This window comes from Epinephelus lanceolatus, chromosome 15 (assembly GCF_041903045.1).
Source record: "Epinephelus lanceolatus isolate andai-2023 chromosome 15, ASM4190304v1, whole genome shotgun sequence".
NCBI lineage: Eukaryota > Metazoa > Chordata > Actinopteri > Perciformes > Serranidae > Epinephelus > Epinephelus lanceolatus.
This window is the reverse complement of record NC_135748.1, coordinates 25019900-25034264: the sequence shown is the minus strand read 5'-3', so window position 1 is coordinate 25034264 and position 14365 is coordinate 25019900. Positions and strand designations below refer to the sequence as shown.

At 41.0% G+C, this 14365-nt stretch overlaps 1 protein-coding gene across 1 annotated transcript; it reads left to right on the top strand.

Annotated features, from left to right (window-relative positions):
- Positions 1-336: 336 nt before the first annotated feature.
- dlk1 (delta like non-canonical Notch ligand 1) lies at positions 337-13911 on the top strand. The gene is made up of 7 exons (XM_033642243.2): positions 337-522; positions 655-675; positions 912-991; positions 1206-1269; positions 1729-1859; positions 2635-2776; positions 12522-13911. Exons 3-7 carry the CDS (start codon positions 940-942, stop codon positions 13309-13311), a joined length of 1179 nt encoding a protein of 392 aa, XP_033498134.2. The 5' UTR covers positions 337-522; positions 655-675; positions 912-939; the 3' UTR covers positions 13312-13911.
- The last annotated feature ends 454 nt before the right edge of the window (positions 13912-14365 follow it).

Genomic DNA, 14365 nt, shown 5'->3' with positions numbered 1-14365 from the left:
AAGTTTTTTTTTTTTTTTGTTTTTTTTTTACTTAGTATCATTACTGCTTTTACTTGGGTAAAGGATCTGAATACTTCCAATCATGGCAGAGACTCAGACTAACAGAAGGTAGACTGGATTGTGTTTGAATTAATAATTAAGAACAAGAAAAGACAACAAAAAATAAACTGTAGTGGAAGTGTTAATGATCTGCAGAGATCTTCTCCCTTCCCTGAAAGACTTCTCCAAAGGCATTAGGAAATTCGTTTATAAAATACAGGCACTTCAACTCCAGCACCTTCCTCTCGGAGGTCAGAGCGGTGCACACATTCTCCCTCACAAGGTGGGAGGAGCGTGTTGCACCGGGACGCGGCGCGATGCAGCAGTCCCGTCCAAACCTCCAGGTCCTCCTCCAGCAGCCGGACGTCTCGTACACCTGTGGTGTCACTTTCAACAACGCGACGCTTGGATTAACAAAAATCAAATCAAATCAATCAAATATGAGCAAAGCCACTTGGAGACGGAGCGCCGGTGCGACATAAGGTAAGAAAACGCTCCGGGTACCTCAAGAAAATTTAAGTTAAAAGAGGTTTTTGATATAAAAAATATGTGATTTTTTTAGATTAAATGTTTGTTTTTTCTCTTTTACTGCTCGTGCGTAATGGATGCCATCAGGAGCAGACGCGTATGCTTCAGGTGCGTCAATTATATTCTGGATGATAAACAAAATTATCGAGATATTTAGATGTGCAGTGATAACCTACATTTACTCTACATGACCTCCATACAGAATGTGCAACAAAGCATCCCTCTGAATTCTCTACTTAATGTTTTTCTTTTCCTAAATTAACTTTTGAGTAATGACATTTATTTTGAATAGAAAAGCACAAAGGGAGCTCCTTTTGCAACTTAACCCGCTTTATATTTTGCAGGACAAAGGGGCTCTTGCAGGATATTACGATGCATCTCACAGCGGTGGTCTTAATTCTGGTCGTGACAGGCATCGCCAAAGGTAATGTGAGATTTTGATCAGCCCACAGAGACAACTGGCAGAGACGCACAATTTGAGATGTGAAGATGTGAAAAAACCCCAACTCTTTTCTGAACCGATTTACTCTGTGTGGAAAGAAAGTATAACGGATGAATATTTTATTGCGCTGAATGTTTTATGTGTGTTTTGATTTTTGATGCAAACAGCTGCTGTCCCTTTCTGTCTCTCTCAAAAGGTTGGGAATGCAGCGCGGGGTGCAACACAGAAAATGGGTTTTGTGAGAAGCCAGGGAAGTGCAGGTACTAAAACGACTCCAGATTCCTGTGTAGATGATAGCCTATATACCCTGTGGGCTTTTTGCAACCCTATTTCCATAAAACGCTGGAGCTGTAAATGTTCCTCCCTCAGAGAAATGCAATCAAAATTCAGCCAACTGGATCCTTCTGCTTTTTTTGTCTGGATTTGTTTGGCACTTGTGTTAAGTCAACTGCCAAATCAGCTCTTTGTTTGAGCAGTAAAAAGCATTGTTATCCTAACAGATAGCTCAAAAGCTTCTGGTTAAAAAGCATGCCCAGTTTGAACTATTTCATTGGCAAATGTTACTGTATCTACTCTTGAGCTAAAATGAGCTAAAATTAATCCGTCATTTCACTTTAAGAGACAAAGCATGCAGACATTATGGGGACATGAGCAGGACTGCAAAGCTCTGTGGGTGGTATATTTATAGTTCACGATTGCTCCCTTTTCCCCTCGTTCAGGTGCAAGCCAGGGTGGCAAGGAGAGAACTGTGACCAGTGTGTGCCCTTCCCCGGCTGTCTGCACGGCACATGTGAAAAGGCATGGCAGTGTGTCTGCGAGGAGGGCTGGGTGGGCAGCCTGTGTGACCAAGGTGAGTCTAATTCAGCTCCCCTGACACTCATATCTTGACCTAGCCTTCTAACACTTTCTGACATAGCAGAGGTGAGGCTGAGTCACACAGCCCCAGGGACACACAGGTTGCCACCGAATGAGGCCGGTGTCTGGAGAATATTTTTATAACAGGCAAAGTTAGAGTAGGCAAAATCCGACTGAGGCAAAAAATAATCACGGGTGTGTGATGAAAGCTGAGGCCACAAAGTAACTGCAGAAATATTCATTATAATCTGCTGCTTTTGTGCTACTGAGCAAGATAAATGATACTTTAAAAATTCTGTATCAGGGCTGCAAAAATATAAACGTTAAAGCAATCTACAAGTCACATTCCCACTTTGGACACCCTTATTCAAATCGAGCATTAAGCAATAATTCCCATACCATCTACAATGAACATTATCGCATGCAAAGAAATGACTTGCTGCCCCTCAAGCGATTGAAAAAACAAGAGGAGAAGATTAAAAGAAGAGAGATTTTCCGGGCTTCTGGCTCAGCTTGACCTCCTTATCAACACACACAGTAAATTTCTTGTTCTGTTGGAGCATATGAGCTGCTCGCCTGTGTGACGTGGTCGGTTGTGTTCTCACTTTTGTTCGTGGTGACAAGATGGTGCGGCGGGGAGTGTGAGTGTGAGAGTGGAAACAATGAAGAGGAGGGAAAAACAGGCAGGGAGACAGGAAGTGAGAAAGAGAGAGCACACACAAGATCTAAAAACAGCATGCTTGCTTTCTTCTTTTTTTTTTTAACAACAGATACTCGCCTGTGCTCATCCAGGCCTTGTGCCGGTAATGCCACCTGCATAGAGACAGGAGAGGGGGGATACCTGTGCATCTGTCCCCAGGGCTATGCAGGTGAAAACTGCCACTTGAAGAGAGGACTCTGTCTCGCAAACAGGTACCAGCACATTTTACTTCTATTTTAAGCAAAGGGATACTCCAGTGCTTTGCAGCCTTATCTCCATTTGTCTATCATTAGGAGTAACAATCAATACATGCTCCATAAACTGTCAGCTCTCTGTGTCGCTAAGGCAGCCAATCAAAACCACCCCACACAATGGTTCATGTATATGTGCCTCCTAGTAGTACAGCAGGCAGTAAGCAAAGACAATATTGGATTTTTCCATACTGCACAAACTGTACCTGGTTGCTGTTTGTATTTTGGTTGTTGTGATTTGCAAGAGGGAAGAGGGTGCTCGCATTTGTAAGACAAGCAGAGACGCTTACTTTGATACCCCACAACTCCCCCACAAACAGGAGCACGCTAAAATGTGGGAACTGGCATGTTTCCAGCTTTGTGAAGGAAAACTCCACTTGAACCACGCTCCAGCTCATTATTGCTGTACTAGATGCAAAGTCAACTTTACTCTGAGGACTGACTTTTCTGCTGCGGAGCTCATAAAAGGCAAAGAACATGGTGTTGCTGGTGAACAGAAGCACAAAAAAAAAAAAAAAAAAAAAAAAGGCAGTGCAGCAATCCCAGGCAGGGGGAACACATTATCAACATATCACCTTTTGAATTTATATGCTGAAGCTGTTAGCACTAGTTACTTATTCACACATCCAGTAGTTACAAAGCAACATTATGATTCATTTGGAGTAGGGCTGGGTGATATGGACAGAAATTCACATGTCGCTATATTCAGGCTGACTGACTATACATGATATATATCTCAGTATTTTCTACAAAATGGGCTACATGTTCATTTGCAATTCAAAGCCACATTTGAGATGTCACAAGCACTTTTATAAAAACAGACTGTGATCAAAATAAAATGCAAAGACAGGGATTTTATTCCCTGTTTCAAAATATACAGCTGCACAACATGTGAAAGAAAAATGATATTAAATAAAAAGCAGGTCTGTACGTTAAGGATTTGCACATAGCACTGGAGCTATAGAGGTTTAAAGGTTTGCAGCACAGGACACAAAACTATCACGAGTATAAAAGTAGGAAGTAGGCCTAAATCCATTGCAGTTTAGAACAATTACAAATCTTTGTGTGGGAAGTTAAAAAAGTCGTTTAACAATCTTTTATTTATTTAGGCTATTAATCTTATTTATGCACAGAGCATCAACAGAGAGGCCGAGGGAAGGAAGGAGTGAGAGACACTTTGTCAGCGTTATGTACGTCATATGAAACATCTGTGTTGTTGCTGCAGTTTTTAAACACATCTGTCACCTGTATCCAGGCGCTGTCTCAATGTCACAAAATAGACTACAACTACCAAGAAGAACAGCGAGACACTATGATCAACCTCACACACAAACTAGCGGCACAGCTCTGGATTGCACATGTGCTCATTTATCTGACAGACTGATTTAGCGGAGCAAGTGCAACATATAGACCGATGTCACACTGTAGACTAATTAACAGCAGATTAAACAAAGGAGCAGCTCTGTGTCTCTCTGAGTGTTGCTGGAGAACTTGTGACTGAGAGAGCAGAGCTGCGTGGAGAGTGAGAGAGGAGAGATGCACACTGGTGTGCATTATGTAACACGACTTGACCCTATATCGATATAAATGGTGTTGTCTAAATTTATATCTTGCTTGAAAATATATTGATATATTGTAAAAACTTGATATACCGGCCAGCCCTATTTTGGAGTTAGATGTGAATCCAATATTCACTCTCTTTTAGCTCTATTTTTGGTCCCTACCACCTCCTGAGGGAAGTATAGGGCTCTTTGCACCTCATTTCCACAGAGTTTGTTTTGTGCCTGTATTTCCATATAGCATACGCAGTACGCCCCTTGTGTTCAATGCAAGGAAATGCACTTCTTTACAGATCCATAGAAATGCCACTGTTGAAATTGAGGAAAAGTTCTGAGTGTTTTTCACCATCTAGTTCAGAGCCAATACAGGACCAATAATGCATGCTGACATATTAGTGAGGGGGTTGGCCTGTCAGGTGTGTGGCCAGTTTTGTGAAATATTTTGTTAAAAGATGTATAATCCACTATGCATGCACTATATATATTACACAGCTAACATGCTACAAGTGTTAGCTGGCTAAACATGCCATTAAACTTTTCACTTAGCAAAAATGTACAAGTACAGCTTTATAACATTCATCAGTCTGTTAGCTAACTCCTCTTTCATGCTAACTTCCTGCAGCACAGTGCGTACATTGTGTCTAAAATCTGCTACAAAAGTTCAGTTTTTTTTAAACTTACTCGATGAAATGGACTGAAAAAAATAAATTGGTGATTATGTAGATTCTAATAGGGATGAATGCCCTTCGGGTTAACTAGCATAAGTAAACAGAGCTATGTGGAAACAAGGCAGTAGCAGCTGAATGCTCCACTGTGTTCACCAGCTAATTGCTAACTGTGTCTGTCTGCCGTTTGGTGCTGAGCAGATAGTTTACAGTTGGTTTTAAGAGCTTTTAAATTGAAAACAGCTGCGTGCTGCAGCCACAAACAACACTGTAAGAGTGATGAGAGTGAAGGAAAACGGTGGCCTAAATTTGGGACCGTACATCTATACAATGAGCTGAAAATCTGAGGGGAGCTGCACAGACAGGTGATAATTCTTTGTGGGTTCATCATTATAAGGCGACTTCTTTCACGTTATCATCTGATATACTGTTATTATATAATATCGATTATAGAGATCATCAAGTAAAGTGGGGACACTGACAAGATTTGATAATGAAGTTGATGCAAAATTAAGGATAATGTGATTGTCAGGCCTGTGGCCCTGATACATTAATTTAAATTTTGTAATTTTCTGCATGTTCAGGCTGGCCTTTTCTTTCAGTCAGCAGTTGCAAAACACTGCAATACAATAAAAGCCAAGCGTTACTCCACTGAGCTCACACAGCCAAAACAAACACAATATACCTGCTGGCATGAATTTTCAAACACCCAAATCCTCTGATGTAGAGAGAAGGAATTTCAGAGAGTTCATTCTCCTGCCTCCTCCTGTCATAAATACAGCAGCAGCCATGTTGAATGTGCTCTCCCCTCGTTGACAAGCAGACAGCGGTGTGTACCTGAGCAGCATCATAAGCTCCAAGCCATTTCAGGGATCTTTTGAAGTTACTTAAAAATTGAAAAGGATCATATTTGCTCAACGAGGCTGTAACATTTCAAAAGCTTCTCAATGCAATATATGACAAGAAGTTCAGATTTCTTTTGGCAGTATTCAAAGGACACGACTGATGTGTAATTTGCATTTGTTAGTATCCCACAATCCACTGCTCCCCAGGCCATATAGTTTAATGATACATTCAGGCAGTCCTCATCTCCCATATCATTACATTACCTATTTTCCAGAGATTGCCTTCAGGTGATAAATGTGTTGATAAATATGAACTGAATGAAGTACTGTAAAAAGACGCTGCAGAATGCACGCACAATAGAAGCAAAGTGTATAAACTATACAGTTTATTCGTGTCAAGAGGCTTGGTGATATAGCAGAGCTTCACAGATAAGCAGAGGTTATATGGATTTACTAGTAAATGGGTATAAGATGTGGCTTTGTTTTTATTCTGTCTTAAATTGAAACACTGAAGGTTATCCTGTAAAATATGTATTCACAAAACTGCAAGTCGATCAAGTGGGCCACATTTACTGTTGACATTTACCACCGTTTAAACCACTGGAGGGAAAATCACTGGAAATGTTTGACTTTACGAGTCGATGAGGAACACCTGGGGAGACGAGGCGCGCGTTCAGCCAGGCCCCCAGGTCCTCTGAAGAATCCACCTTCATGAGTCACGTCCTTCAAAGTATCTTCAAAGTACCAGAATCGGCACACAGCTTGAGTGTAACAGAAACTCTGAATACAGTGTTTGTACAAAGCACTGAAACAAATAATAATTCTAACCAACAACCATGGCTTGATTTTTTGCTTCAGGCAAAGCATCCACAACAAAAACATTGATTTGTTCCTCTAAGGAACAGTTAGCCCCTAATTAAAAAACATTTATTTTCCATCTTACCTGTAGTGCTGTTTATCAGTCTCGATTGTTATGGTGTCAGATGCTGAGTGTAATAATGGAACTAGATGGCACTCGGCTTGTGGCGCTCAAAGCGCCAAGAAATACATTTGAAAAACTCAACAGCAATGTCTCTTTCCTGAAATCATGACCTGGTTACTCAAGATAATCCACAGACCTTGCTGTGAGCAGTTTCATGTAGGAACTATTTTCTTTTTACCAAACTACTCCAGCCAACTGTATCGCCATGCAGAAGGGTAAGTGCATCTACCCAAGAGGCTCATGCTTGTGACAGCACAAGATGTAAATAATAATGGTGTTGTAGCGACGATCAATAAAAAAAAAAGCTGCTAAGAGGCTGAGTCTGGCTCTTAACTGTGACTCGTCGAAAGAAATCCATGTTGAAGTCCAACATTGGATTTTTATGATCATTTATTTAACAAAAAACTGGATAATGAAAGCAAAATGACATTACGGTCAACGGAAAATATCAGAGCCTCTTTGTCTAACGAAAACCATCACGCCAGTGAAACAACAGGTAACATAATGTGAAACCACACCTTTGGCTCCTACAGGTGCCCTCCTCAGCTGAGCTGTAACATTAGCTAGCTCAGTGGTGCTGGGTGAGGCAGCAGTAGGTGAACGCTAGATTCTGCCCTGTGATTTAGTTGGTGTAGTTCAGTAGAAAAAAAGTGAAACTGCTCACAAGGTCTGCGGATTATCTTCAGTAAGGCCCCAATCACATAGAAAGCATTTTAGCAGCTGGAGGCGGCTTTTTGTAATCGTTTTTAAAAAGTACTAAGATTTTTGCTCGCTGTTTTTGTGTTGCTACGCACCTCACGTTTCTGCCGAAGTGCTCTGAACTCCTTGAGTTGAAAAAACTTCCCCATGTCGTCTCTGCTTTTTTCCCGTTGTCCAATGGGATGATTTGAGAGGTGGGCCTTCTGTGATGGTCACGACAACAAGTTTACAATTGGTAAACAATGGAGGAGAAACTGGTGGTAGCGGTTGCTCTGAGTATCCAGAGCAAAGATGGACAGCGGGTTGTCAAACTGCCCCTGAGTCATCCTAAAATGTGCCTGGAAACAGCCATCATGGAGGCGAAGCTCCTGGACCAACTGGTGGTACTTCCCATGATCCACCCTCTCTTTAAGGGTCTCATGTACCCACACAGATCTGCGTAATGCTGTGCTCGAAAAATTATTTGCTGACAGCCTCTCACCCTCAACCAGAGCTACAGCAAGTACCCTCTGCCTCAACATTTTAATAACCAGCTACTAATTACTGTGAAATAAATCAAATAAATAAATGGTAGATTGATTACACGGGAAGATAAGGGTTAGGAGGCGATGGCGTGGTTGCCTGGCAACAATGGAAAGGCACAGTTTTTATTTTATTTTTTGTTTAGCATTTTTTTACTTGCAACCTGCAAAATGCTTTCTGTGTGATCGGGGCCTAATCAGGTCATGATCTCTGGAAAGAGACATTGCTGTTGAATTTTTCAAATGTATTTTTTTGGCACTTTGAGCACCACAAGCTGAGTGCCATCTAGTTCCATTATATTCAAGAGAAGGTACACATCCCCACAGCCGATATCTCCAACACTCAGCAACTCACACCAAAACAATCTAGACTGATAAACAGCACTACAGGTAAAAGGAAAAATATGTAGTTTTAATTTTAGGGTTAAACTGTCCCTTTAAGCTCTGGAAATTGCCTCCTTGCCTGCCTTCCCCCTGCTGGATTCCAGACAGGCTTGATCTGTTTTCCTCCCGCCAATCAGATACATAAGAAAGACTCTCTGGGGACCCAGCTAGCTGACACAGAATAAACATATTATAATTCTCACAATGAGACGAGTGGAGCCTCACTTGTATACCAGGGGAATTCATCTCCATTAAAAGGCCTGCATGAGGTTTCATTAATCAGCTCCACTACAGTATAAGACACCAGAGATGTCTAAAAGTATGCCAAAGCTATTATTCTTTTGCCTAGCACAGACAGAATGTAAGGAACTTGTGTAATTACACGAGCTACTATTAGAGATATTGATTGATATTATCCTGGGGTTTTCATCAGCGCACTTAGTTTGTAAAGCATGGCGGTATTGATCAGACATACTGCACATGTGGGAGGAGGAACATAACTGCACAGGCTCCTTTTATATCTTGTTACTAGTACAGAGATTTAATTTGCAGAGAATTAGCTGTACACTGTTTTTCATTAGGCCTGGGCAAAATGACTGAACTCAATATCCCAATATTAATAGGCGTATTTACTCTAGAGCTGAAAAGAGCAACAGCAAAGACTGAATCAATTAAGTCAATGTTGAAGCAAAATTGGCAAACATCTTATAGTTAGGTCATTTACTAAGGCTGCTTTCTTTGTCCTATGATAAAGTAAACTGAATGCTTTTGGGTTTTGGGACTGTTGCTTAGACAAAATGTGCAATTTGATTACATCACCTTGGGTCTTAAAATGAATTTTTCAGTATTCTCTGACATTTTATGGACCAAAAGAATAATCACTTGAATGTGCAATATGTAATTTTCTGCTGCTCAGGGTATCTCAGTCAAAACAAGAACAAAAGACAGAGAAATGGCGTCACTGCAGTCAGTTCGACTGGTTAGGATTCTTTCAGTGTTCATTGTTCAGGAGCTGAATTATCCACAGAGGTCTCCTGCTCTCCAGCCCAGATGATTAAAACCAGTAAAAATGCTGATTAAAGCAGTTTCACATTACAAATCAGTGTTTCTCCAATGCTGTCGAGCATGGCAGGAGCTAGGGCTGAGCTGCTGTTAACGTTTGCTCAGCTTGTTTCTCTAGTAATTTAAGATTCAGACGTCTAGTGACTAAAATCCTTCATTCTTCATCCTTCATGTAGTTAAAAACGACCATGATCTAAAAGATATGTTGTAACAATGTGGCTTTAAACTGGATAAAAAGTCAATTCATGACAGCTTCTGGCAGACAACGTAAATGGGATGTGATGCCACTGACAGGCGATAGCGACAAAGTGACACGTGACATATGACTTGATTTAAATTACAGATTTTTTTTAGTTAGAAGACTGTTGCAACGTTTGGGACAATCTAAGTACACAGCTCAACAAAATATACAACACTGATCAAGTCATTTTTGGGACATTTTACCACAGAAAGTTACATATTATATCATTAATGGAGAAAATCACAGCCCGATTATTTAATTATGAACGTATGTTGCAGTCCTGTGTCATTCTAATATTAATATACTATATCACAATTTGGCAAATGTTTGCAAAATTAAAAGTAAAATTAAATTCATGTTCAATGTGATCAGCTGTGTTTCACTCTTGTGTATTATATCAGAAGGAAATCTTGATACATGTATGCAAAACACAAATTTTAATGACTACTGTAAAACTTCAATTAAACGCCCAGTCCCTTTTACTAGCCCGGTGTGGCTCCACATTTTGACAAGTAGAGGCCTGTCTCAATTAGAAGCCTGGTCTGGTTATCAAGCAGTACTTTTTTTTTTTTTTTTTTTTTTTAATAGAGGTTCTTCGGATGTATACATACATTTCAAATTTTGGAGCATTAAAAGCACACTAAAGCTCAAAGCTTATTTCCATGTTGGAGTAAGAATATAATACAAGAATACAGTAACATATCTTTGCGTCAGGCAGGACAGGTTAAAACATACCAAACAGACTAGTGTTGTTGTGATGCTGGAATTTATAACTTTGATTTAACACCTTGAAAAATATTGATATTTGATACCATGGGGAACAACTAACATTGAAGGCATACAAGTAAAACTTTGAAAATACTAAAGCAGACAAACAGAACAGCTGGTAAAGTAATCAGGGACTGTGTTCTTCAAATGATGTGTGCGGGGAGGTAATTTGGGTCCAACTCTACTAAGCCCATTTTAATCAGTCTGAAGCTTGTTTTTGAGGGCGGCACCCCAGTCGAAGTGGCACTTGTGCCCCAGTAAATTTAAGGTTGCACTACCCAGCAGGGCTGCTTTCCTGGGCAAGAATTTAGTCTTGACAAGTTGAGTGCTCTCAGTGCCGTGGTCACCCCTGAGAGCTTATATCAAAAAAACAAACCTGAATGATTAACAGTAGTTTGTGGTGCAATTACTGTCTGACCTTGCTAACTAAATATTTTTCTGACTGTGATGTTGACACCCAGGAGGATTGCCCTCAGTTTTCATTTATTATCAGAGAGCCATGTTGTGATACGCTGCAGCTCGGCACTTTATCACTGTCCTGAGAAAACTACACACCTCCAAAACATCAGCTTTTCGTGAGCCAAAAAAACCAGCCCTGTTTTCAACTATTCCAATGGATTCTAATGTGGGTTATTTAGATTTAAAAGTAGGGGCATTTTCTCAACCCATTAAGGACATCTAAAAGGTAACTTTGGCATTTTTCAAGGGATGAAGGCTGCATGAATACATATCCATTGTCAATTTACTGTCTAAAAGTGCTTGGTGTTGCCACTGACAGGCTCAAATTGTTATTATAAGCATCTGACAACATTTTGGAATGGATCCCTACAAAGATAGATCTTCTTGTTAAAGAGTGAGATCCTTTTTGTTTAACCTGAAATAGCCCTAAAACTGCTGTTGCCAAACCCACCAGAATCCATTAAATTAAACAGTAATTTTAGCGTATATACAGCCAGCATATCTTCACATCTAACTGGGGGTATTAAGGGTTTCAGAGTAACATTGATGATTGGTGATTGTTGGAACAGTGGAAAACTAAAACAAGATGGCTGTAGCAAGTAGAAGTAGAGGCTGAGTAGGCTCATAACTGTGACACGTTCAAAGAAATTCATACTGAAGTCCAGAGATGTGTTTTATGGTGGTTTATCAAACAAAATCTAGATAACGAAAGCAAAACTAGATGAAGTATTATGTCTTGTTATATTATGGCCAACAGAAAATATCAGAGCCAAAAACTCACTTCATTTTAATGGAGTGGCAATAGCGATCTTGGGCTGTATCTGGTTAAACAACAAGGATCTTGCTTTTTAATAAAAAGGTCGACCTTTGTAGGGATCCTTTCCAGTGTTGTCAGACACTTATAATAACAATCTGAGTCTGTCAGTGGCAAAAACAAGCACTTTTAGTGGATGTAAATTGACAGTGCACATATGTCCTGAGTGCTTACATTGCAGCTTCCCTCTCTCTCATCACTAAACCAATTTAATAAAAATGTTCCCATTTGTCATTTAGATACAAAAACATTTAAAAACAGGGGCCAGGTTTAAAATACTGAAGTTACCTTGTAATGCTAAAAAATAGACAATCACCAAATTTAGAGATACATGGTTTTCACTTAACAGCAACAAATGTTCTGCCTGTGAATATTAATGTGATGTAATCAGTGCAGCAAGCACAAGTCGGCATGAAATAGAGGTTACAGAAGCAGGTAGAACTCAGTAATGTGTCATTTTAAAAAATAATGATCCACGACACTCAGCGGGGAGACACTGCAAATTATAGATTTAGGACAACAAAGCATCCCATCAACATCCACTGTATGAAAACTACCTGTAAAATAGGATAGGACCCTTTGATGGCTGCCTTACTGATGACTGCTTTATGACCACAGGATAAAATACGCTGCAGTAAAGCTGCGCACTGGATAGCAAGCCTTATTTCCCCTGCTGTATATTCACGATGTGTTGCTCTGTCCTCCAGCTCTCCTTGCCAGAACGGAGGCACATGCACGGCTGCCGGTGGCTCAGCAAGTTACTCTGCCTGTTTATGTCCCCCCGGGTTTTCTGGAGACTTCTGTGAGATTGGCGTTGACAGCTGCCAGCCTAACCCCTGCCTCAACGGTGGCAACTGTACAAACCACGGCCTGGCCTTTACATGTGTGTGTCCGCTCGGCTTCACTGGGTTCACTTGTAATGACACCACCAGCCTCTCGCCCTGCGCTGGCAGGCCCTGTGCCAACAGGGGCACTTGTGTTGGTCAGCCTGATGGAACCTTCCGTTGCATTTGCCAGAAATGGTTTACAGGTCCCACTTGTTCCCTGCAGCACAGGCCAAAGGCCAAGTCCAAGCCAGTCGGAGCCAGGCCAGTGGACCACAGAATGTTTGCGCTGACTCCGCAGCACTACTCCCTCCCTGCTCACACCTTCCACAAGCTCCTCAGACCGCCCGAGAGAGACCTGCTCAAAATCACCCTTAAGGAGACAGTCCACTCCCCTGGCGTCCTCGTCACCCATGGTCAGCTCGTCTGCTTCGGCATGCTGGCCCTGCTTACTTGCGTGGTCATCCTGGGCACTACCGGCATTGTGTTTTTTGGCCGCTGTGAGACGTGGCTGGCCAACGCCAAGTACAGCCAGCTTGTTCGGCAGCAAAGGGAACACCTGCTGCGAGAAGCCGGCGGCCCGAGCCAGGAGGAGCCGGAGCACTCAGTAAACATCATCCTGCCGGAGAAGATTAGACTCACCAGCTTTGGGAGACACTACACCTCCATCTGATTTAATCGTCTCTGTCTCATCCCCTTTCCCTCTGGAAGGAGTTTAATAGAAATGTCGAAAACTGGCACTGAGGAAATACTATGACTGTTGTACAGTTGTGTTAATAAAGTGAAGCATACTGGGCTGCACTGGAATATATTTGAATGTAAAGTCTACTGGACTAAGTGGACGACCAAGACACTGGATTGTAAATGTACTTTTTATTGAACTGCATAAAACTACCCGTTAAAATGTATGAAACCATAAAAGATGTTCTGCCTTTATGGCTGGTAAAAAGATGTACTCCTTTAGATTTTTGACTTCACATGGTTCAAGCACTTTGTTACATGTTGATTCAACCCTGTGTCCTAGAAATTCTGTCTGTATGTTATAAAACTGCTTTCTTAAATGCATTGTTGTGGCAACATAATTGCTGCCTGGATTATATTCAGAGATGTTTCTTTAATAATAAAACACTATATTCGTGTACAGCGTAGGCTTCAGAAAGAGGTGGTTGGGGTTACAAAGTGCAGGACCTTGACCCCAGTAGTGATGGGCAAAGCAGTTCTTTAGCTGTTACTGAATCACTAGAATCAGTTCATTAAAAAGATTTGTTCAAAAGATTTGTTCACCAAATCATTCAGTGCTTGGCGGGAGGAGTGTACCGCGTAGTCCGACACACTGAACTGATACACGGGTGAGTCTCATTACTGGCCAGCCAAACGTTTTAAGTTTGTTTATCTGGAAACTAAAGCCCTATCCGATGGGATTATTTTTATATAGGGACGTGGGGTAAAGTAATAATTACCAGAGATTTTAGTCCTGTCCGAATGTGCCATGTCAGTAATCATTACCGCACGATGTCAGTAAAGATTACCGCGACTTTTACCTCCTGTAAAAGGGTCCCGGACAATTACCCCAGGTAATACTAATCCCGTGCAATAGACCAGCAGTAAATATGTGTGTTAGGGCTGTCAAAAAAAATAAAAGTTAGAAATATATTCGAATATATATATATATATATATTTTATAAGTTCAAACCTAAATTTGATCATTCGAATATCATTAATAATTA

Bases quoted from the DNA above. Each gene is read 5' to 3' on its own strand.
- dlk1 (XM_033642243.2), top strand. From the start codon at position 940: ATGCATCTCACAGCGGTGGTCTTAATTCTGGTCGTGACAGGCATCGCC. The intron at 992-1,205 runs GTAATGTGAGAT...CTCTCTCAAAAG, and splicing joins CGTGACAGGCATCGCCAAAG to GTTGGGAATGCAGCGCGGGG. The intron at 2,777-12,521 runs GTACCAGCACAT...TCTGTCCTCCAG, and splicing joins GGACTCTGTCTCGCAAACAG to CTCTCCTTGCCAGAACGGAG.